The sequence below is a fragment of the Acanthaster planci genome, linkage group LG02 (assembly GCF_054643075.1).
Source record: "Acanthaster planci isolate LZ-2023a linkage group LG02, COTS_SCS, whole genome shotgun sequence".
Classification (NCBI taxonomy): domain Eukaryota; kingdom Metazoa; phylum Echinodermata; class Asteroidea; order Valvatida; family Acanthasteridae; genus Acanthaster; species Acanthaster planci.
Window position 1 is genome coordinate 14,403,843 of NC_141778.1, and position 24,758 is coordinate 14,428,600.

At 43.3% G+C, this 24,758-nt stretch overlaps 1 protein-coding gene across 9 annotated transcripts in view; it reads left to right on the top strand.

Moving 5' to 3' along the window:
• The window catches only part of LOC110973286 (protein furry homolog-like), a 66,156-nt gene that overhangs the window by 6,059 nt on the left and 35,339 nt on the right, over positions 1-24,758 (top strand). For 7 of the 9 annotated variants that reach the window (XM_087132712.1, XM_087132717.1, XM_087132718.1 and 4 more), the window contains exons 8-33: positions 396-558; positions 1,137-1,319; positions 2,609-2,812; positions 3,614-3,907; positions 5,013-5,317; positions 7,088-7,228; positions 7,718-7,910; positions 8,353-8,520; positions 9,670-9,759; positions 10,255-10,529; positions 11,169-11,333; positions 12,700-12,879; positions 13,293-13,350; positions 14,467-14,558; positions 14,982-15,160; positions 15,759-15,919; positions 16,474-16,584; positions 17,174-17,352; positions 17,747-17,982; positions 18,520-18,767; positions 19,363-19,500; positions 20,259-20,626; positions 20,852-20,947; positions 22,231-22,452; positions 22,895-22,995; positions 23,221-23,406. In XM_087132712.1, coding sequence (XP_086988838.1) covers positions 396-558; positions 1,137-1,319; positions 2,609-2,812; positions 3,614-3,907; positions 5,013-5,317; positions 7,088-7,228; positions 7,718-7,910; positions 8,353-8,520; positions 9,670-9,759; positions 10,255-10,529; positions 11,169-11,333; positions 12,700-12,879; positions 13,293-13,350; positions 14,467-14,558; positions 14,982-15,160; positions 15,759-15,919; positions 16,474-16,584; positions 17,174-17,352; positions 17,747-17,982; positions 18,520-18,767; positions 19,363-19,500; positions 20,259-20,626; positions 20,852-20,947; positions 22,231-22,452; positions 22,895-22,995; positions 23,221-23,406 — 4,736 coding nt within the window. The remainder of the gene's footprint in view (positions 1-395; positions 559-1,136; positions 1,320-2,608; positions 2,813-3,613; positions 3,908-5,012; positions 5,318-7,087; positions 7,229-7,717; positions 7,911-8,352; positions 8,521-9,669; positions 9,760-10,254; positions 10,530-11,168; positions 11,334-12,699; positions 12,880-13,292; positions 13,351-14,466; positions 14,559-14,981; positions 15,161-15,758; positions 15,920-16,473; positions 16,585-17,173; positions 17,353-17,746; positions 17,983-18,519; positions 18,768-19,362; positions 19,501-20,258; positions 20,627-20,851; positions 20,948-22,230; positions 22,453-22,894; positions 22,996-23,220; positions 23,407-24,758) is intronic. The other 2 variants (XM_087132716.1, XM_087132719.1) reach the window with 1 other exon arrangement.

Consider the following 24,758-nt stretch of genomic DNA (forward strand, 5'->3'; position numbering starts at 1 on the left):
AGTCGTGAGAAGCCGCATGAAAAAAAATTGGTCACTGAAATTTGTGACCTGATTCAAAGGGAATGAAATGGATTTTGAAAAAGTGACTGGTTTGTTGATTGTTGGAAACAATTTGAAAGTTTTTCATTGGTTAGGTAGATGTAGGTATCAGTTCTGCTTCTTTTGCAAAATTGTCCTGATTTTTTAATACTAATATGCAATATCTTATCTATTTTGGCTGATAGAAAGTTTATTTCCTGAAAAAATTTATAAATCTTTTATATCCATGTAAATGGAGAACTTTAAAACAAATTTAACGCTCCCCTTTTTAATTTTAGCCTATTGTCAAAAAGCTTAGAAGCACACATGGCTTAGGTCACGTTTGAGGTTTGAGTGTTCATTTCTTTTCATGTCAGCCTTCAGTCAGGCCCCAACACAGAGAACTTCCACATCATCGCTGACCTGTACGCAGAGGTCCTGGGTGTGCTGGCCCAGACCAGGTTCATGTCAGTCCGTAAGCGCTTCCTGATTGAGCTGAAAGAGCTTCGCTCAGAACCGCAGAATGTCCAGACGGCACAGGTGCGCATCTTTATTGTAACGAAGCATCTCAGAGAAAGCTCTCACAAGATGCTGTCTTTCTGGAAAAACTGCATATTCAAGCCATCAGGCATGTGTGTACATGCAGTGTGCTGTAAAGTGTTCTATACATGCACCTGTGTTGATCCAAGTAGCCGCGAAATACGGTACAGTCCATGCACATCACGAAAAATTGATGCCCAAAATGCTGATGGTGTGTGGTAATCTGTAGGAAGTGACGTTATTTGAGAGAGACCTTTGTAACCCAGGATCTTATCCATATCTCTGAGGGCTACACTGAAATCTCTGCTGTGCATAAACTCAAACGCTAATACCTTTACTTGAACTTTCAAGTAGGGTCAAATGTCATAGTTGTTTAAAATGCATGTAGGTAGGTTCTTCCCTCCTTACTCTTGCTTTCTCACTGACAATCTCAGGGTTTTTTCTGAGGATTTTGGTGGCCAAGTATTAAGTATATAATAATTCTTAAGGCCATTTGTAAGCATCTGCAATTTGTGTATGGTAAGCATACTTTCATGTCGGTATTGACCTTTGACTTGCGTGACCTCTCTTTAAACCAGGCAATCATCAGCCTCATCATGGGGATGAAGTTTTACCGCGTCAAGATGTTCCCTGTGGAGGACTTTGAGGCCTCCTTCCAGTTGCTCCACGAGTGTGCCAACTACTACCTGGAGGTTAAAGATAAAGACATCAAGCATGCCCTGGCAGGCCTACTGGTGGAAATACTGGTACCCGTCGCATCGGTAAGCTGCACCCCTCATGCTATTAGAGAAAGTAAGAATGCTGTGCTCCAAATGGCAAGCATTTATGGGAGTCCTAAGTCTTCTATTGTATCCACAATAGATTGTTCCCTCTCTGTGGAAACTTGGAAGGTGCCATTGGCAGTTCAGTTCAGGGAGGTCAGTTTTGCTCCACCTTTGGTTGCTATGGTTACAGTACTTTCATTGCTATAGATTGTGTTGCTTGTCGCCGGAGCAAGCTTTCAGTGGCCAAAACTAAAGCGCAAATAGTGAAAACTATAGTAAAATCTCGACAAGCCAAAGCCCGTTAAGTTGAAACTCTGTTCACCTCGACGTCTTTCTGTATTCCCGACAAAAGAATAGGCTTTTATGTACAATAAACTATCCGTAACTCGAAACGTCAATACCACTAACGCCGCTTATCTCAAAAGTTTTGGCAGGCCAATTAAAAAAAAACACTGAAGAATGATGAATAACGGCTTTTCTTTGATGAGCCGAGCATGTTCACACGGGCTGCCATTGTCACGTCGACAAGCACCGAGTGGGCATCAACCCCAACCGTAAAATAAATCAGGCACGAATGATGCACCCTCAAGCGCTTTGTACATGTATCACATGACCCAGCACGGAAACCCTGACCGTACCGACTAGCCCACATGCTTTGTTATGCGGTAGCCCGATCAAGCAAAACAAATGAATGAATTCTTAAGACGTAGACACAGGTACCGGTACATAACTTAATTGGTTTATTGTTTATTAATGTACCACATAAAAACATGTTTAATGATGACGTTTGAGGAAAACTTGCTCAGTAGGGATAGCCTAAAATCCACTTCGTGTTCGACTCAGCTTGCAGGCCAACTGCCGTAAGCCAGTAAGGTTGCATGTGCACTGAAGCGTGTAACTTTCGATAACTTGAACGTTTCGTCCATTCCCCTGAGCTTCGACTTATCGAGATTTTACTGTATGTAGCATGCCCTCAGCCAGTGGTGGCAGTCTGTGTGTAAAGGTGTTGTGATAAAAGTTATCAAACTGACAGTTGTCTAATGCTAAACTCTGGTTGTCCGGTTTGTGATGTTGGCCTAGAAGCTTTCACCTGAGGAAAACGTACCTACTCTTTGCGTGCAACTTTTCCTCCGTTCACCAGCTGTCCCTTTTTTTGTACTTCCCAGTAAACCATTGCAAATTAAAAAACACCGAACAGTCTTTGTGAGTGGGATTTCCTCTCTTCTTTTTGGTGCTTGAATGCTCTGGTCACTTTCATGATACCTACAACTGGAACTGCCTCTCAGTGCGTCATGAACGAGGTCAACATTCCCGTCCTCAAGAACTTTGTGGACAAACTGTACCAGACCACGTTGGACCAGTGCAACAAGAAGAAGCATGCCCTGGCTGCCTTTCCTCTCCTGACCTGCTTGCTGTGCGTCAGCCAGAAACAGTTTTTCCTCTCCAACTGGTGCAATATGCTCAACCTATGTCTCTCGCCGCTCAACAAGGTGAGTTGGTTCAGTTGATGCGTTGTTGATGGTTTTGTGGAAGATGAAAGGAGTGCGGAGGCTTAGTGGATAAGTTTGTGATGGTGTGCTGGAAGTTGGTATCAGTGGAATAGCTGAGTGGGCATATTGGTAGTGATATTGTTGTAACTGAAAATGTTTGATGAACTTTATTTGAGATGCGTTGGTGTTGATATGTGCAGGCATGTAACATTTCCTTGGATCAGCTGATTTCCTCCTAGTTTTATCAAAGTCCAAGTTGCATGCCTGTGTATGGTATGTTGATATACATGTAAGTGGATAAGCTGAGTGGATACATTTGTTGTGGTGTTGTGGTAAGTGTAGTTGAAAATGTTTGATGAGCTTAGTGGATGTGTTGATGGTGATATGCTGAAAGTTGATATTAGTGGATTAGCCCAGTGGATGTACATGTATTTGCCATGGTGGTGTGAAACCTGAAGGAAATACATAAGATTTTATTGAAAGTATTTTGGTAATGGTGCATTGGAAATTGTTGTAAGAGAATCTACTAGATGGATTTTCTACAATTGCCAAATTGGAAACTTAGGTTTGCTGATAAGCTGAATGAATACCTTATAGTATTGTGGGAGTTGGTTATTTGGGTTTATGTGATACAGTGTGTAAACTTTTAATAATATGTACATGTATCAGTATGATGGTAAATCCAGGGTAATATGGGCAAGATTTCATTGTGAAATTTTTTACACCAACTTCTTTACGCATGTGCTTGACGGTACTCGTCTCGAGTTACTGCTGTCTTTAAATTCTGTTTGTCGGCAACAGCACCGGGACCCTAAGATGTCTCGCGTGGCCCTGGAGTCTCTCTACCGTCTCCTCTGGGTCTACGTTATCCGCATCAAGTGCGAGAGCAACACCACCACCCAGATCCGCCTCCAGAGCATCGTCAACTGTCTCTTCCCCAAGGGCTCACGCAACGTGGTCCCCCGCGACACCCCGCTCAACATCTTCGTCAAGATCCTCCAGTTCATCGCCCAGGAGAAGCTGGAGTTTGCCATGCGGGATGTGATCTTTGACCTACTGGGGGTCAACAGTAAACAGCGGGTCCTGTGCCCAGAGGTGAGGGCGCTGTCCGAAATGTGACCGGCGGTGCAAAAGGGTGTATTATGTCTCGTTTTTTTGAATTTGAGTTTTACAAACAATCAAATTGCTGACATCCTGAGCTTTAATTTGATATATTATTCATCCTAGTGGCATTTTGCATTTAGGAGTTATTTGCCCTTTGTATATCCATATAATTTCATTTTATCACACATGGGTTTTGAGATAACGCCCTTGAAACTTAACGAACAGAAATATTAAAGTTAAATTAGACACTGTCTTGGTTTTCCTTAGCAACAGAGACGTTCTGGTCAAGCAATTGACCTCAAAATATTTCCAAATATTTTCACCCTCAGCACTTGGAATGGGCCATTACGCGTTTTTACATTGCACGAATTAATACACCTTTTTGCAGAGCAGGTCACAAATGGCTAGAGCTAGGTCAAGGTTTTGTGACCAGTTGCAAATATATGGTGGACAGTAGACATAGCCCTAGCTCTGGAAACCTGTTGGGATGCTTCCAGGGATTATTTAGGTTAGTGTACCAGTCTGAAGTCCTCTGATAACACCTCACAGCATAACTTGTGGTTTGTCGTGCTTACTGTGAAAATACACGTGTCTGTGCCAGTCTCATATGCTACACTGATGCCTCTCATGTTGCGTTAATAACAAATAGTCTTTCTAGACTTGACAAATATACTGAATTGGAAAAAACCAATGCAGCTCATTGGAACAAACAGACGTAGTAAAGAGCTGTGTCAAAGAAGACAGGTACTGTGAAGAAAGCAGGTATTGAACTCATACACTTGCAGTTTCTCTTCCAAATGGCATCTGGCTCAACAAAAGCAGCCACAAGTTGCCTGAACTACCTTTAAGATACAAGCCTTAAAGCAAACCTTGCCTGATGGAAAATAGAAAAGACTGTCATTTCTCACTCCTACGGTATTTGCATTTAGTATGAAACCAACTGGATTTATTGGTCTCATGCTACAAGTGATTTGAAAGAGATTAAACTCTACTCATCCTGTCAGATCCAGTGACGAATCCATGTCCACAACTCTAACAAATTGACAAACATATAGTTGGCAATAACCAAGCACCGATGTGTGCTTTTTCCATGCAGCGAATGAATATTGGTCTGCGGGCCTTTCTAGTCATTGCCGACGACCTCCAACAGAAGGACGGTGTGCCGCCAATGCCGACCACAACCCGCATCATGCCTTCCGGGAACACCCTGCGAGTCCGCAAGACGTTTCTGAACAAACAGCTGACGGAGGACGCAGCCAAGAGCATTGGCGTTCTCCCGTACTATCCCAGCATCCGCAAAGCAGTGGATGCCATCATAAGGACACTGGACGCAGCGGTCGGACGAGCTCTACTGATGACCAACGCCCAGTGTTTGAACAAAGAACTAGATGATCTTATGACGTAAGAATCCGTATTAACCCCTTGACGCCGGGAATTTCTTCCCGAAAGCCGACTCTAAGAATTCCAGCCTCGCTTGGCCACGAAGGCCACCTGCCAAACCGCAAATTCTCAGTTTGTGACCCTGCGTGCTCTGCATGCTTTGAATTACATTGTGAAAAGGCTGATTGTCCAGTGGCATGTGGCTCTACTCAACCTTCCACATTCCCGTTGCCTCTTTTCAAAGTGGGGACCATTGTGAAGCTGGTGATGATGATGCAAAATCGGTCTTTTCATTTCTGGGCTACACACGAAGGCCAATCACCATATATACAAGAGCCAGGGTCTGCCTTCTTTCACCGTGTTCGCTTAAGCGTGGGCTGAAAATAACAGCTGAAAAGCGGGCTGAGGATCTCAATTTTTACGGCGGCTATAGCTGCCTCCCGGCGCGAAGGGGTTAAGATCAATAAATCTTGTCCATGTGCGTGCGTTGGTCTTGAATGCTTTTGTGTTAACAACTGTAGAGTATATACAGTAGTACCACTTGACTTCAGGCTTAATGTCCAGAATATAGCCTCTTCACATTTTGGTATCTGCTCCAAGCGGAACAAAAGAGGGTGTGGTTTTTTTTTGGCACTCACCGCATAGGCGCGCCACAGGCGTGCAAGTACATGTATATGCGCGCTTGACACAGGGCACGCTGAGTACATGTAACTAATTTACTCTGGCTTGTATGGTCTTTGCGTAAACACAGAATGTATTTGCAAGAACCTGCTTGTAACCACCTGCCTTTCTTTTGCTAATTGATGGTGCACTTCAGCTTGGGGCGGATAACATTTTTATCCAGTCTGTCTCCACCTTTAAAAGTTTGCTGGGTTGATACCTACACGTACTGCTGCATTGGATTCATGCCAGCTTTGAGGTCATGAGTTCAAATCCCATTCGAGCAAGCTCGTGATCATTTCATAACTCTTGGACCACACTGAGAATGCAATGTGAATATATGCCAGGACAAAGCCTGGTGCAGAATTTAAAATGCTGAGGTTAACGCTGCATGTAAGTCTGGCCTTGAGATATGTGTTTGAGTCATATCTGGGCTACCTCCAATTTTGGATTCACCTAAGCTCAAGGTTCACTTGTACTGTTAATGCAGTGGTGTAAGACCCAGAGTTGTACCTCAACCGCCCACACTGACTGAAGTCTGTGTCACTAAACCAAAGCATGGTTTATGCCTCTGCCAAGTACGTAGGATTCCTTTGCAGAGTTTTGTCATTTTATGGACGAAGCAGAATGGACTTGAATAATGCTCCACATGAGAAGTTTTCAAGTGTTGGCACGTGAAATACTCGTGAGGCTAGGTGAATTTTCAACAGTGTTTCTGCTTACCAATAAGAAATTGGACCCTTCTGAGCTAAAACCTGTTTTCAAATTTGGGTTGAAAGAAAGGCCAGTGTTTTAAGTGCTCCCCTTTTATCACTGTAGGCCTGGGTTCGATTTGTGACCTGGGCCATCTGTTAGTACAGATATTACTTTTCTCTTTTACCACAAGGGTTTTGTAGATTCCCTATGGTTTTTTTTCCTCCACAAAAAATCAACACTTAGGATCTGTGGCTGTGCTCCATGGAGATATGTCTGTCAGTTGAGGGCTACTTGAAGTGCCTTTACATGCCTTTGGCTCGACCATGTTGTAATTTAGTATGTCTTTATTGTTCAACTCCTTTAAACATATATTGCCTGGAACTTGCACTTACTAAAGGATCACATTATTATTATTACGTGTAATTTATAATGTAGGAGTGAGCGACGTCCCAAGATTGAGCTGTTCCGTACCTGCGTTGCAGCCATCCCTCGTATCATCCCAGATGGCATGAGTAGGAAGGACATACTAGAGCTCCTGACAAGACTGACGGTACACAGGGACGATGAACTCAGAGGGTAAGAACAGTCCGTCCTCCCATGCTTTGTTTCCTATAAATGCTAGTATTACTTGTTGAATTGTTAGAGAGTTAAACCTAAAAGTCCAAGTGTTCAAATGAATCGATTAGCAAGTCTTCTCAGTATGAATGCAGGCTTACATAAATGCAGTGGGTATCTAAATGTAGACTGTATTGAACAGTTTAAGTCCTAGTCTAGTGTAATTGTCAATCATGAACAACAAGTTCAGTTGTCTTGTGATTTTAAGATTTAAGCTTTAATCCCAGCCCTCGGCTTTATCCCGAGTATTCCTGAATGCCAAATCGTAGCATTGACATTTATTTACACGTATCAAAGACGTAAGCCCTGTGTGGAGTTAATAATGCCATGGTTGTGTGTCATCTTTCCATTAAAATTAATCTCAACCAAGCGCTTGATTTTGTAAGAAAGTGACAGGATGGGAATAACTAAAATGCACCAGGAATTTATTTTCCTTCTTCGCATTCCCAGCCTGGCTTTCACCTCGCTCCAGAACATGGTCCTAGACCTCCCAGAGTGGCGCGACGACTTACTGAACTGCTTCATCCACTTCATCCTGCGGGACATCACCGACACGTTCCCTCTGATCCTGGAGAGCGCCCTCAAGATGCTGCTGCAGCTGCTGTCGCAGTGGCGCACAGCAGTCCAGAGCAAAGAAGACAAGGTGACCAGTCATGTAGAAATTACTCTCGTCCAAAAAATATCTTATCATGGGAAACTTTTTTCGTAAACATAAAGAGCAAGGAAGGGATTTGAAGGTTTGGTTTGTTCTACAGCAACAAGTTTTTACAAATGCTTAGTTACTATAGTATAGTAGAGTTGGCCAATCACAGTGCACGAAATCTTTCGAGGCCCGTTTGGAAAGGGTCGACAGATTTTGCTTGTTGTGATTGGCTAATGCGTTGCAAACTCTTGGTGGCGCACTATTGTGAATCGCCCGTATTTACCTGCAAGAATTTACATGGACAGTCAGAGATCAAAATTTTTGTCTGTCCACACAAAATCTGATATCAACGTGAAATCACCATTTTATGTGATTACTCTTGCTGACCCAATGACTCATCAGCAGTCGGGTCCTGATTCCCAGTTCCATCTGTTCACTTCAGGGGCAAGCCAAGTCACCCTACGAGCGTAACCCCCATGCTAGCATCCTGAACACAGCTGAGGGCTTTGCCCTGGTCTTCCTGTGCAGCTGTCGACCGCTGGTCCGTCGTCTGAGCTTCTTCCTCCTCAAGGAAGTCCGTGCACTCTTCGGAACTCTGGGATACTCAAGGGTAAGGATGCATTTGTTTAATTCTTGCAATTGGTCAGGGTTATCGCTAAGCCCTGTCTGATTATTAAGCACCCTGCCAACTGCAACAGAATGCAACACAAGTGAAATGGAAACCATGCAGAATGCAACACAGCTGAAATGAGAACCATACTGAATGCAACAGAATGCAAAACAGCTGAAATGAGAACCTTGCTGAATACAAGAGAATGGAACACGGCTGAAATGAGAACCTTGCTGAGTGCAAGAGAATGGAACACGGCTGAAATGAGAACCTTGCTGAATGCAAGAGAATGGAACACGGCTGAAATGAGAACCCTGCTGAATGCAAGAGAATGGAACACGGCTGAAATGAGAACCCTGCTGAATGCAAGAGAATGGAACACGGCTGAAATGAGAACCTTGCTGAGTGCAAGAGAATGGAACACGGCTGAAATGAGAACCTTGCTGAATGCAAGAGAATGGAACACGGCTGAAATGAGAACCTTGCTGAGTGCAAGAGAATGGAACACGGCTGAAATGAGAACCCTGCTGAATGCAAGAGAATGGAACACGGCTGAAATGAGAACCTTGCTGAGTGCAAGAGAATCGAACACGGCTGAAATGAGAACCTTGCTGAGTGCAAGAGAATGGAACACGGCTGAAATGAGAACCCTGCTGAATGCAACAGAATGCAACAGGGCTGAAATGAGAACCCTGCTGAATGTAAAGTTTTTAACTGATGGAGAGGAGACTAAGAAATTCTCAAAAGCAAATGCAGTTTTATTTTTCTTCTCCATTAGAGACTTGGCAGCATTGTAACTTTACTTTCTAAGCAGTTTCTCATGATTCAGGTTGGCTTAGAAGGTACTTTCAGATCCTGTCAAGGATCTTTTCATCACTTTTTTTTACTAAATTCAGTTTTGAATGAAGTTGATGCATTTCCTTGGTTCATTTGACTGGGAAAGAAAATTTCTTGTTTGAGCAGTGAAATATGAATTTTATCAGCACACTACTCTTATTGCAAACAAAAAGGCTTGAATTTATAAAACCGTATCATCGGTGCTTTGCTGATGCAATTCAAACCTATGTATTTTTTCTGTGAAAGGGGAGCTTATCAACAGCAGCAGTTTGGGATTGAACTCCTCTTTTTTTCTGTTATTTTCCTACGCAGATTGATGACGATGCAGTCATTGATGTGATCGACAAGGCCTGTCCCAGTGTGGTGGAAGGCTTTCTTAATAGGCTCCCTCCCGCGGAAAAGGTGAAGGGTGTTCCATTTTCTCAATCACTTCTAGTAGTCTACCATGTGTCATCTTCATAAAAGAAAATCGTGCCTGGAAGTCACTGCCCTCATATAATCATGCATTACTACATATTACTGGCAAAGAAACCAAGGGTCTCTCAAAGCATCCTAGGCACTGAAGAAACCTGTAGAGACAGAAGAAATCCCAGTGGTAGAGATGAAAAGAAACTCCAAGTGAATGTTTTGGGTGGAATCCATGGAGTCAGGTAGGAACCGAAGACCCAGTCCACTTGTCAGCCTGGGTTGGGTTCGAACCTGGAACCGAAGACCCAGTCCACTTGTCAGCCTGGGTAGGGTTCGAACCTGGAACCGAAGACCCAGTCCACTTGTCAGCCTGGGTAGGGTTCGAACCTGGGTCACAAAGATACACAATGAGGAAAGCACCACGACACCTCCATTGTCACTCCCGTAATTCTGTCTAGTCAATGTTTTGTAACATCCTCTTCATCTCAGGCCACCATCACAGCCATGTCCAACATTGACCTGCACTGGGTGGTGGAGCGGTCCATCAACCAGTGGTCGGGCAGCACCTACGAATCCACGCCCAGCGACTCCATGAGCAAATCGCTGTCCAGCCGTGGCATGGGCGGCTTCAACCCCTGGATCACCTGCCTGGCCCGGTTCTTTGATAGCAGCTGCCTGCCTCACTTCTGCCCAGCAGCAGTCAGCCAGGCCTGGCCTGTGGTTCACACCAGGCTGACACAGCTCTACACCCACATAGACCCCAAGTGAGTCCTCTGGAAGATTTCAAATCTAATGCCAGAGATGTGATTTTTTTTTCCAGGCTTAATTTTTTTAAGGATTTTCTGTGTTTTTCACTTCAAAATTGTAATTTCTTTAGAAAAGTTCTGTCAGTCTTTTTTTTTTTCAACTTTTTGGACGAAAAATAACTAAAAAAGAGAAACAATCCAAGCCATTTTGGAAAGATGCCTTGTTTACTCTTAAAAACCCCGAAAGATCAAAGTATTTTGTTGTCATTGTTACATTGTTGTTGTCTTACTGGATACTCAGACGAATTGTCTTCATTCCACAATCTGACCAAAAACTCCTACACATAGTTTAAGACCAATGGATCTGGTCAGGTAGTGTGATGACACCTTCAGTACAATGTCATGAAGGTTTTAAATTAAGTCCTGTCAGTTTTACAGGTAAGTGTCTGCATATTGTATTTTGGCTAATAAGCATCTACTTCATCGAGGGAATTAAACCAGTAACAAGGTTGTGTGTGGTTGTATTTGGTATATGGTTATGATTGTGGCCACTGTGTTGTTTTAAAAAAGCGGTACATACAATTTACAAGTTGTTGGTTATCAATGTTTTGCCTCTGGTCGACCTCTGAGCACGCGCGTTTTCCTTTTTACCTCCAGTGCTCCGTCTGAGGGGCGTACCTCCATCCGCTCCAAGAAAACCTTGAACCCCATGGAGGAGAACATCTCCCTCTGGCGCAACTACCTGGTCTTTGCCTGCAGCTGTGCCCCACCCAGCACAGGGTACCAGACCCCAAGACGTTGCATGTCACCCGACCCCACCAGGTAACTCAACTCGCCTCATCCAAGGGTGTGTCTGATTTGACTGGCTGTGGCTGGGGTAGCACATTTTGTCCGTGGGATGGCCTCAGCTGCTCGTCAGTTGCAACTATAGGGTGCCAATGTCACTGGCAGCCACAGTTATAACTTTTAGACATGGGCTTACATACCGGTAGCCTCGGGCTGTTTCTGCGGTGAGCCTCTTCTACCTTAGCTTGTCGTTGTCATGAAACCAAAGGCGTAGCCCCAAAGAGTAGTTTCAGACGTACCAACATACAGAGTAAAGCATATTGTCCTTTTGCATTTAATTCGGTCCTATGTAGTGGTGCATATAGAAATGACATCAAAGCATAAGACCCATCTCAGCGTTGTCTATATCTTCCTCTTAAACTCAAGCACCATGATTAGGATCTATAATTATTTAAATCAAACCTTTGAAAGTGAATGTTTGTGTCCCATTTAACCCTACTTTCAGATATTGTTTTGCCACTATAGGGGGTATTTTGGAACATGTTGGTTTTTGTGGTAATGCAACTTTGAATTTTCGGGAAAAAAAGTGTGATGCCATCCGTGGAAGAAGCCTGAAATGTTAGACCTTGCCCAAATCACTCGGCTGTGGCTTGAGAATACATACAATTCTATTGGAACTGGCTGCATCCACTACCATACATTCGTATGTAATTTCAGGCTACATCCAGGTGCTTCAGACATGACGTTAGAGTTATTTCAGCACCAGACCTTACCAAAATTTTAGATATTTGGCAGTATTCAGTTTGGTTTTGATTTGGTGTTGCTCAAATACATGACAGTCATCCAGGAAAATTTTGGTGACCAAATTTGAGCCATTTTAGCAGAACACCCTCATAATGAATCTTGTGTTCCTGGAATGATGTCACTGCAACACTGCCCTCCTTTGCCATGAAAAGCAGAGACAATTTAAGATGTCTGACAACAGAGATGTCAAACCACTTTGATGCATTCAGAGGAGCAGAAAATTGCACAAAGTTTGCGTCTAAGGAACAACCCTGGCACGGCGTTAAACACTGCGACTGAAAAGAGATGGCTGTTAAACTGGAGGGTCAGTTAAACTAAAACCGGAAGCCGGAAGAGGAGATGGAGCTGCCATTTGGGAAAGAAACCCCTTTGACCAATTTCAAATCCCACCCAAGCAATTCTCTGTATTCAGTTCCACTTGAAAAATGGGGCGCAATTGTACTTCTACGTGTGATCCTCAACGGTAGCTTCATCTTTCCTTGCAATAGTTTTCTACAGATTTGCAAGCCACGCTGCCCTCGATATTTTAAGAATCTTTGCTTTACTGTCTCAGTACAGGTGCCCAGATGACTGAGTGTGTTCTATGCTTTTCTTATAGTGGATCTTCAGGTGAAATGTCACACGTGGACAGGTCGGAGATCAAAGGGTACATTCTCTCAACGGCTGTCTCAGCTGGTACCCTGTTCAAGATGCTGGTTCCCCTGATCAAGTGTGATAACACGGACACCAGGGAGGCTGTAGTGAATGGTCTGGGATGGACCTCTCCCGTAGCCTTAAAGTAAGGATTTGCATTATTTGATTGGACAGAGCAACTGAACAAAATGAAAAATCCGTTAAGAGAACCAATCACTCAGGGCTGTGCTGGTAGTCATCAAAATTTATGCTCTGCATATTTTCTCCACTGTCGTTAATGATTTATTTTTTATTGTATATACATGTACATGGTTTGGGAGTTCTTCAAAGTTTGATCTGCACTAAACAACTTGTATGCTTTTTAATAATATTAGCTATTGTTGGTCATCACTTTTACTTAAAAAGAAGTGATTTAGTTACAAAAAAATAAGTTGTCAGAGGGTTACTTTTTCTTTTCTGTTGTATGGTGACAAGACCATAGCTGTGCTAGAACATCTCATTTTAAGGTAAATTCATAATTAACGCATCATTGTTTTTTTGGTTTTTCTCTTTTTTCAGGGATCTGCTGGACGAACTTCAAATCTTCATCAAAGATGCGGTGGAACGAAAAACAGAAGTGAGTGTCAAAGGTTAAAGTCCAATCTGAATTCATGGATTCCTCTAACCACCATAGCGGGTGTGCTTTTTGTCACTGAAGGATCTTCTAATGCATTCCTTGAGGATATGTGACCTGTCATCACAAAATGAGCCGAAAGCCGGAACTTTCGGAAATTGAGATATTGGTAGTTTTGAATTCAACTGGAGCTTTCCAGTGGCACGTGTAAAAATCGGATGACTATAGGACATTGTTCGGGCAGCTTTGCGTCTTAGTTTCCAGCATTGTTTCAACATTGTTAATCAGGCACAAATGATGGTGTATGAGAAAATGATGTTCTTGAACAACTGATCTTGTTTTAAGTTTGGAATTCAATTATTTGGTTACTCTCTCCAAATATTACCAAACCCAGAAATTGACCTCCCCTTCAATTTGTGACTTTGAACCGTCACAAAAAAAGGGAATAGGGGAGTGCTCCTTTATGCTCATTTTGTGGTGACAGGTCACATATGGCTTTTCCACCTGTCTGGCAAGTCGCTCAATTCGCCTACTGTCAACTCTTGATGTATACAGCACTGCAAAGAACAAATTCTGAGGGTTGCAAAATCTTGAATTCCTTTGTTTTTGAGTGTTTTCCCTGTGCAAAATGAAATCAAGGTTGTAGTTTAACAAGTTAACTTGACTGGTCCCAGCAACTTTGTTATAATGAAGGTTGACCAGATGCGTCTTGGGCAACACAAAAGTTATGGACTGCCTGTGAATAGTTTGCCATTGAAGATGCACAAAAAAGATTATTATTATTCATTTCTGGTAATGACACCTAGGATTCCTCAAAAGCACCCTAGGCACTGTAGCTCGCATGCCTGAAGAAACCGTTAGAGAGGAGACAATGAGAAGCAGTTACAGTTTAAGAGGTGGGAGGAAAACCCCAGAGGAATATTCTGGGTAAAACCCACGGAATCAGGTCAGGACTGAAAACCCAATCCAAATGTGGACTGAGCCAGGAATCGAACCCGGACCGCAGAGGTGGAAGGCGAGGAAAGAAACACTACGCCAACCCGACTCCCCAGATGCTGGAACTCTTTGCAGAGTTCTTTTGTGAAACGCAGTTAACCCTTCCATGTGATTTACTTGTAGAACATGCGAAGGAAAAGAAGACGAGATTTCTTGAGAGTCCATCTCATCCGTGTCTTTGAGCTTCTGGCCGAACATGGTGTTTTCAAAGAAAGGTATATCTCAAAGAAACACAATTTTAATAATTGTCCAGTGTTCTTTTTGAGTTCAGGTAAGAAAAAAGTCTTTGTGATGGATGAGTTTGTGTTCTGGGTTTATTTGAAGGAACTTGGAACAAATTAAAAAAAGATGCGACTAGCCTGAGGAAAGACAAACAAATTAAAACTTTGCAGTAAAAAAAATGATTAAAACTGTTGAATTTTGATTTTTAAACCAAGTTCAGTGTTGAGGAAGATTTATTCTTTATTTCCGCTGTTTTTATTGCCTAGTAAGTTTTCTTTTGGAACAGGAAAGATGATTTCGGTCCTTTTTGGTATAGAAAACATTGTAGACGTAACTCATCACAAACAAAAATCAGCATTTGGGGAGTTATGTGCATAAACTGATTGTAAACTTCCACGTTTTGGCTTGTTATACAGTTTCAGTGGCAGTTTAAACAAGGACGGTCAGACTCTACACAATGCCTCTGTCCTGGCGGATTACATCGAGAACATGCGACTGGTCTTGGAGAGCGAAGGCGACAAGGATTCTCCCACGCTGCATGAGATCAGACTGCACTACAGCGGTCTGGTGGCCAGGCTTATCAAGAGCTTAGCGGGTAGGAACGAGATGCAGTAAATCCCCAGTCTGGCGGAGTCGTACTGCCACACACTCTGGCCATGTGCTAAACTTGGGGCTTCGCTGGATATAATGCATGCATATGTGAAAGCCTGCTGGGTAACGGTTGTAGTTGTTTTCCCCATAGACAGATGTGATACACCTAGCCACTCGTAGTTCATTCATTAGACATGACCTCTATCTGGTACCACAATGTATGAGGAGGGGGGGATCCAACACCCAGCTTCATGTCCGTTACCTGATTTTTTTAACCCCCTGGCTTTGAAGTTGTTAGCGCCGTAATAAGTCAGACAGTGCCCTTGGAACACTGAACTATATGCACCAGAGCTAAATATTAAAGTATTTTTATTTTATGTGAATTTTGTGGGCCTGCATTCAGTGATCAATGTTACAACACTTGCGACGGAGCTGAAGCTGAGTATGAGAACACTGCCCGGGATTCTTTTAAAAATGTTCAGGGAGTTTGATATGATATTAATGCAGAGGTGCGAGATAATGAAGGATTCACCAGTAGTTCATCAATGGGCCTTAATCAAACTTGTCCCTTCTCAGCTGTTGTTAACTCCTTATCATTCCAGCTGAGAACCGTTTCAACGTTTTGGCGAGGGACGTACGCTACAGCATCTTCTTTCTCTGTGGCTCAATGTGTCGTAAACTGGGCGTGACGTACGGCGCCGTGGACAGGAGTCCTACATACAAGGACGAACCAATCACAGACCTGGAAATGGAGGCCTTGCAGGTAGAAATTTACTTTTCTTCCTTTGATTGTAATCTTCAACTTTTGAACTGTTTGAACACTCTAAGTACCAAAACGCTGTAGCAATAAAACATTGGTTCATTGTGCAATTGTAATTTCGTTTGACGTTCATACGTTGTTGATGTGCTATGAAACACCATTAGAGCAAACCAAGAATTGCTTTGGCTGTGTTTGTTTCACACGGATGCGAATCACAATCGGCGATCCTTCGTTGGTTTACCGACACCGAAAACCCTCGTAATGGATGGTGCAAACCAGCGTTAAGATCACCCATCGAGATCCAGATCCGTGTGAAACAAACACGGCCTTTGACTGCCAAGTTTTACCCCACAGAAGGGAGCTATCAGAATGACTGAGTGAAAAGCAAACTTTGCTATCAAAACCCCATGTCAAGAATTTGACCGATGATAAAAAGCCACGTGCTGCTTGTTTTTGTCCTCGCAACTCAGTCTTTCATGAGGAAAATCACAGTGCCTTGTTCTCAAAGTTCTGGTAGGACACGACAGAAGGTGTTGCTGTGTGTTTTCCGTACCCAGGCTATGTGCGGTCTGCTCGTCTGTGGGGAAGTCTTTGACGCCAACGCTTTATCCCAAGAGGGATATCTCTACACCTGGCTGGATAATCTCCTCAACTGTAACGACGAACGGGTACGGTTCAACCATTCACATCCTTCATTCATCATAATTATTCATCCGTCGGACCTCCAGAAAACCTGTCTCAAGGTCTTTGGACCATGTTTCTTTTCTGTATCTACAGATTATGACCATATGCACTTACTATGACAATCATGTACTACAGTTATTGAAACTTGTCTCTTACTAAGCGTGCTATGTAATATCGTGTGCTCGACACAAGCTTAAGTTGTTCTGATGGTTGCTTGGTTCATTGTGTGAGATCCAGGAGCACAACTATGTTATATACATGTACACTCTATATATGGGGGCTAGGTCTCATGGGGTACAATGATTGATGTATAACAGGTAGGGCCATTAGGATCCAGAGGAGGGCAGAGCTACAAGGACATTCTAAAAGGGGTACTGTTGCTGGGTAGAGTTATGGTGGTCAGGAGTGGACCTGTAAGAGTGCAGGATACTACATGCTACTAAATGATGTAATTGGAAACTTGTCTCCAAGCACCTGTTAGCTGTTGCCTGCAGGTGACCTCAGGTTTTGGCTAGGGATTCGTTTTCTTTCATCCCAACCTCCTTGATTCATATTTTATCAACCAACTTCCAGGTGGTGCAACTGGGCAAGGAGACGGTGCTTCTGCTGCTACAGAACAATCCCCAGCAGCCTATGGTGCTAAGGTGGGCCATTTACAGGTGCTACACAGGACCACCAGCAGTGGCTAATGGTTACTTCCAAGGCATGGCGTCTGTGCTCAATAACGACAGAGAAGGCAACAGCAATCACAGGTGAGTATCAGTACTACATTCAACCTGTCCATTCATAGGTGCTATATGTAGGACCCGGCGCAGGTGTCTGATGGCTATTTGTAGGTGCTGCGCCGGACCTGCACAGTTTGCTAATGGTTACTTCCAAGCCATGTTTGAGATAATAGCAATATAGAGTAACAACAGTTGCATGTAGGTATCAATGTACCTACCACAGTGGAACAATCTGCAGCATCCTATGGAGCTTAGATGGGTCATTGACAGGTGCTGTGAAGGACCTAAACAGGTAGCCAATGGCTAGTTTCAAATCATATCATCAATGTTCAAAAGCATTGGAGAGGATAAATTTTCAGAACCTTGGGGGTACATTCAAGCAAGGGAATACTCCTCACAGCAATTGCCTCTCTCTAACCAGCAGTGACTACCCATGTGAGGTCATCCCTACCCTGTGCGTGGTGCTGCTCAAGACGGCAGACCCTTACAGCAGGGTGCGGTCCACCGCCTTGCAGCTCCTGCAGGTGCTGGACCGGCGGTTCTTTGGCTTGGGCGGGGTCAAGAGCAAGCTGAAGCCAACCTACGGCAAGTCTCACAGGGCGTTGTCCCACGAGCTGGCACGGCTGCATCCCGAGCTCACCCTGGCCGTCTTCTCTGGTAGGTGGTAGGAGGCTAGTTGGGAGAGCATCTCTTGAGTTGGAACGTCCTATACAAAATGCTGTTTGCTCATTCCGGAACGGACAGGCGTTCCACTAGGAACGCAGCATTCCCAGTGGTATGCTGCGTCAGTGCTGTCTAGGCACAAAGCAGACTGTTTCTGCTGATGTGTGAACATTCTGATGAAACACTAGTGTTTCTGCTGGGGAGGGTCCTACAGAACATTAACGTTCCTGACGCTCGAGATGCTCCCTCACAAGACTTGCCCCATAGTTGTGGTAATCCAGTCAGTCACTACTCAGTCACAAGTCAAACAAGTTTGGTCTCGTGAACCAAATGTGAATTCAGGATTGGCTACACCTGGATGGCGTGAGCTGGATTTACATTGCTGTGTTTGACCGATGACAGATGTAGGGGTTGTTTAAATCAGGTGTTTACCCCGATGGTGTTTTTGATCTGCAGTTGCGTAGACACGTCTGTGAGTGGATAGAATTCCAAATGAAATTGGTTTGATTAGTTTTTCTTTCTGCTTCGTAGAAATCACGGAGCGTTTTGAGTCGGCACCGCTCACTCACCGCCAGGCCATGCTGGAGATCCTGCTACCCTGGCTCTACAATGTGGAGTTGGTCGGGGAGACCAGCCGAGACGGGACGGTTCCAGGCAAGCATGAGAGAGACACAGATCCTGAAGACCAAGACCACGGCAGTCCGCTCAAGACCTGCGGCTGGGGGTCCAAGCAAGCCTCCGACATCGTCTTGAATAATCTCTTCTTTATCACCTCGGAGGTAGGAGAGACATAGACCAGCTGGAACCAGTATCTCAGAGCTGCTAAACTCAGGAAATCCTATCAAAGCACAGTATTTGAAAAAAACAAAAACCCTTAAAATATCCGAGCAATGCGGCACAAGACTTCTTGTGTTATTATTTAAATATTTTTTTTATACTGTGCTTGTACCCATGGATTCAAATTTCCTCCGTAAAAGGATTTCTTTATGCAAATCAAAAACAGTTTGCCACAGTAAGGCTGGTATTGTCTAGGCTAAGAGACAATTCATACTTCACACGGAAACAAAACTGAGATGAGTCTCAGGATGATAGTTGTTTGTGATGTTCCCTTTAACCCTATGTTACAAAATGAACTTTGCTGTAACATTTTTGTGGAGTATGATCCAAACTCGAGTGAAGTAGACGTGTACTCAGTCCCTAAAATGATGGACTTCAAAATGACTGAGCAGAAATCAGTCTAGAAATTAGTGTTGTATTACTCAGTGGTTTTTTGCTTGTTGTTATCACATGCTAAAAAGGATAGACTGCTGGCTGGCATTTTAAGATCAGCCAATGACAGCTAGGTTTTTTCTCTGTTTGCCCTTTTACTATTAGTACGGTGATGACCACTCACAAGAACTGGAGCAACTCTGGGCAGCCCTATGCACCTGCTGGTCTGGTAACCTGCGTCACATCCTGACCTACTTGATGACTCTGGCCGGTATCATGACCAATCCGGATCTCCTACCATATGTGAGTAATCACAGAGTGTGGTATGCTGGGATACGTAGGAAAACCTTAATAGTTAGACGTGCATTCAGTGATACATTTTGGAGAAAACGGTCCAAAATGGCAACATTGGAGCCTGTGGTAAAGTTCAGTAATTTCTAGCGGCGACTTTTTATGTTTGTCAGTCGGTTGTGGAGCTCTGACCCCCCCCCGCCAATGACAGCCAAGGGGTTCATGTTTTCCTTCTGAGCAGTTCAAATTCTTTTTGAATTAAAATTTCAAGAAGTAAAGATGAAGTATTTGCTTTCAAGGTGAACAATAGATTTTTCTGTTTTTGCATCTGAACTCTTCAGTTTGAGTCAATGTGGCTCAAAAGGCTGGTATTTATCTGTCATTTCTTTGGCATGAAACTGTTTTTAGTCAGTCCAGATGGGATGTCAGTCCATCACATGTTGTTTCCAAGCTGAATCTGGCACTTATTGTCGGACAAATAAAGTGACATCAGGTGGAGTTGAACTCCTGACCTTTGGAAATCATGACATCAGAACACATTCCCCTCAGTTTGTGTTGGCACGTGTACTGTATCAAATTAGACCAAATTTTTCACAGGCTTGAACTAGAACAAATACAAACATGTTTGTAAAGTTTTCTGCACCAGAGTTTTTGGGAGATTTGTTTGGTTTTGGTGGATTTTTCTGTTCCATGCTCCATGACATTCTGTAGTGCAATGCCCTGCGCTTTATAAATTGTTAGTGTGTTTGACCTCCTTTTTTATTTGCCAGGTCAAGCGTGTGATGACCTTCATTGCCCAAGCCAAACCCCAGAAGCTGATGGACGATCTCATGAAGGAAATGTTCTCCACCGAGCTGGTCAACTCCAGCGTGGAGCGGATCGAGGAGGCCCCGTACTTCCAGCTCTTTAACCAGAACAAATTCTCCTCCGCCTCCCCCGAAATGGGGAGTACAAGCTCCCTCCCCGACAAGGTACAGAAAGTGGAGGTGGCCCGTACCACGTCGGACAAAGGGGTGTTTCATCGGAGGAGCAGTAGCGGTGGGACGTTGGAGAGAGTGTCAACTCCCCAGAGTGGCAAGTCGCTGGCCTCTCAGGCATCCTCACAAGACATCTGGAAAGAGAGGGATAAATCGGACAGGTGAAAGTTGAAGAAAAACGGCCAGAGACTGAAATTCTTTCTGGTATTGTACCCAAAATTGGGCACTCTTAATCTTATGTTGTTCTGCTGTAAAGTTTTTTCTGCAGTATTTTTTCAATCATCAGGCTGTAATTGTGTTACAATTCTTGACTTCATCTGCATCTTTGTTAGAGAGTTCTGAAGCTCATAATCAAGCCAACATTGCCTCGTATTCACCCCCCACAGCTCCATGCATCACAGTAACAGCAGTCTAGCTACACTGACCAGCACCTCAACACATAGCAGTGATCAATCAACGACGGGAATCGTAGACAAAACCAGGTACCCATCAACATATGGCGTGGATCCAAGCAGAACCCCTGGCGTATATGTATGCAAAGCCCAAAATTACTCATGCACTTTGTGACACGTGGCAGTTTGCTATTTTCTCAAACCAGTTGAACTAGACTGATGGTTAACCCAGGCACCCAAAGACTAGCATTTCCTTCACAGAAGCTTATCTGGGCAGACGTCTTAGCTTGTGGTTGTCAATTCTGTTGTCTTTTGGCTATAACCTTTCTTTTATGTTACCCGTATTTGGAATGGGTACGAATAATCTGGGGCTTAACAGTACACGAAATGGAATCAAATGTGGTGGAAGTTAACGTCTGAATATTTGACTGGTAAATCTGATCTGATCATGGAACAGCTGGACAAAAGGAAACTGCTTGTACTTGAGTGCCATTTTGTGGCTGGATGATTTGATCCAAGTTAGGGTCTGTTGGAGCAGATCTTTTTGGTTGTTCCAGAAGTTCTCAGCAGCTGTGGACTTTCTTTTGGGGCTGAAAGTTTCCATACACTTGGTAGATAAACAGTTTTTCTCAATTTTTTGTTTGAAATACTTTTGCCAACGTTTTTTTTACGAGGTCAGACAAATTGCAAATCAACTAAATGTTCCTAGTGTGTACTTCAATTGAAAGTAGTCAGAGACATTTATTATGCTTCAAGATGTTAATATTTCTGAAAAATCATTTTGTGAAATTTACATCTACCCATTTATTGTTGTTCAAAAGCATGCAGAAAGCGGTCCACCGCAACTGTGAGATGTAGCCAAAAATACAGAAAGTGGCACTAAATATTAGGGTTGGAGCATGTAAAATTTTGATCTTTTTGTAAATATTATGGATCATATATTATGTCTGTGGGTGTTTTTATTTGTCGCATATACCACGTACATTCAGTGGAGACCCATCTTGTCTGTCTGTCGAGGGAAAACTGTTTTTGTTCTACCAGGTGTATGTAAACTTTTTGCCCCAATTGTACATGTATGTATTCATTGCTGTTGCCTATGCAGTGCCATGAACCATTTGGTAATGTTCACTCGGTTGTTTTGTCAAGAGACACTGTTCCGCAGTCCTTCAGGGTTTGCATCTTCAATAATTCAAGGAACCCCCCCAACACATTGTCCAGCTGTGTCTACTTTGGTTGTGTTTGTCCTTTTGCTCCCCTGTATGTGGGTCTGACCTCCCCAGGGCAGACCGTTTCACTCACTTGGCCCAAGGGTCTTAACCAGTCGCAACAATCAGTTAAGCCTCTCGTTGATACTTTTTTTTATTTTCTATCAGGCTATCTCCAGCTATCAAGGAAGAGGAGGAAGGAGAAGACGAGGCCGCGGGGGGCCAAGCCAAGTCAGGCGAGAGCCTCCAGGACCAGTTTGCCAACTGGAGGAAGCAGTTCCACGGTCTGGGTAGCGTGCTACCCCTGCCTGTGCCGGTTGAGGTCTACTGCGCCCCGCTGTCTGACTACATCGATGACATTGAGGCCCCGCCGTCTGGATCGCTCTTCAGGTCAGTAAGGAGGGACCTCAGTGAAATGAACCTAACTGCATCCTCATCACGAATGGTGCAGAATTTGGCCAGGGTACAAGGTTTAACTATTTGCCTGCCCCCAGGCATCTCCTTCCATGGGAAGTGTTGGTTTTTCAAATCAAGACTTCCTCGGTTTCTACTCCATGTTTGAGCAGGTGCCTGCTTGAAACTGTCCCTACCGCGCTCTCATTATCTCTGTCAGTTTGGGCTTGCTTCTACACAGAGCAGAATTCATCGTGACTGACGAAAAAATGGGATGATTCCATTATGTTCGGGCGGGGGAAGCGTAGAGAATCTGCCCAGCCAGCTGGTGCACACTCTGGCTATAAACATACCTCACAGGTGAGTATTGACAAGACTCAGACAAAAAATATGGAGCGTACAACTCATTCAGCATTGTTGTCCACCTTTTATCCAATAGATGCAATCTTGCCACAGTGCTCATGACAGATCTGGTCTCAGAGAACTTGGACATTGATTGGTCCATTCATCTGCCCCAGATATTACACGTTCTGTTTCTTGGTAAGACATGATCATGCAGTGGAACTCACGACAATCAGTATCACAAATTACATTTTCATTGTTCGTTTTGTTAGCAGTTGGTTTTGATTGGTTTGATTTGATTTGGGATTGACTAGATTATAATTCTAGTAATTTTTAGAATACTGCTTGACCCTAAGTCATATTTTCTCTCAAACGGTCATTTCCAAATCAGTTTGCACCCCGTCTCTTCACTTCTTCCCACAGGTCTGGACCACTCCTGGCCTGTAGTCCATGAACACTGCAAGCGCCTCTTGTTGAATCTCCTTATAGCGCTCTCCCCTCACAATGACTATGTCTATGTGGCTCAGATGCTGCTGTCTCATCAGGTCATCAGTGATCTCCATGCTCTGACGGAGGCCCACATACCGGTCAAAGAGTATAACTTCACAGGTCAGGATGCCAGACTTGTGCTGTGTCCCATGTATCAATGTTGTTTGTCCAGATCCTGCAAAGAGAGTCTCAGGGATTTATTTTCATTTGTTAATTTTCCATCTGCATTGAATAGAAATGGCACACTGTAATTGCTCATCAGCTTGATGTCTGACTCAGTTTGACGTACATTGATAAATATAGATGTATCATCGGTAAAAATGTTCCTGGTCTCGTACAGTGATAAATATAGATGTATCATCGGTAAAAATGTTCCTGGTCTCGTACAGTGATAAATATAGATGTATCATCGGTAAAAATGTTCCTGGTCTCGTACAGTGATAAATATAGATGTGCCATCGGTAAAAATGTTCCTGGTCTCGTACAGTGATAAATATAGATGTATCATCGGTAAAAATGTTCCTGGTCTCGTACAGTGATAAATATAGATGTATCATCGGTAAAAATGTTCCTGGTCTCGTACAGTGATAAATATAGATGTATCATCGGTAAAAATGTTCCTGGTCTCGTACAGTGATAAATATAGATGTATCATCCGTAAAAATGTTCCTGGTCTCGTACAGTGATAAATATAGATGTATCATCGGTAAAAATGTTCCTGGTCTCGTACAGTGATAAATATAGATGTGCCATCGGTAAAAATGTTCCTGGTCTCGTACAGTGATAAATATAGATGTATCATCGGTAAAAATGTTCCTGGTCTCGTACAGTGATAAATATAGATGTATCATCGGTAAAAATGTTCCTGGTCTCGTACAGTGATAAATATAGATGTATCATCGGTAAAAATGTTCCTGGTCTCGTACAGTGATAAATATAGATGTATCATCCGTAAAAATGTTCCTGGTCTCGTACAGTGATAAATATAGATGTATCATCGGTAAAAATGTTCCTGGTCTCGTACAGTGATAAATATAGATGTGCCATCGGTAAAAATGTTCCTGGTCTCGTACAGTGATAAATATAGATGTATCATCGGTAAAAATGTTCCTGGTCTCGTACAGTGATAAATATAGATGTATCATCGGTAAAAATGTTCCTGGTCTCGTACAGTGATAAATATAGATGTGCCATCGGTAAAAATGTTCCTGGTCTCGTACAGTGATAAATATAGATGTATCATCGGTAAAAATGTTCCTGGTCTCGTACAGTGATAAATATAGATGTATCATCGGTAAAAATGTTCCTGGTCTCGTACAGTGATAAATATAGATGTATCATCGGTAAAAATGTTCCTGGTCTCGTACAGTGATAAATATAGATGTATCATCGGTAAAAATGTTCCTGGTCTCGTACAGTGATAAATATAGATGTATCATCGGTAAAAATGTTCCTGGTCTCGTACAGTGATA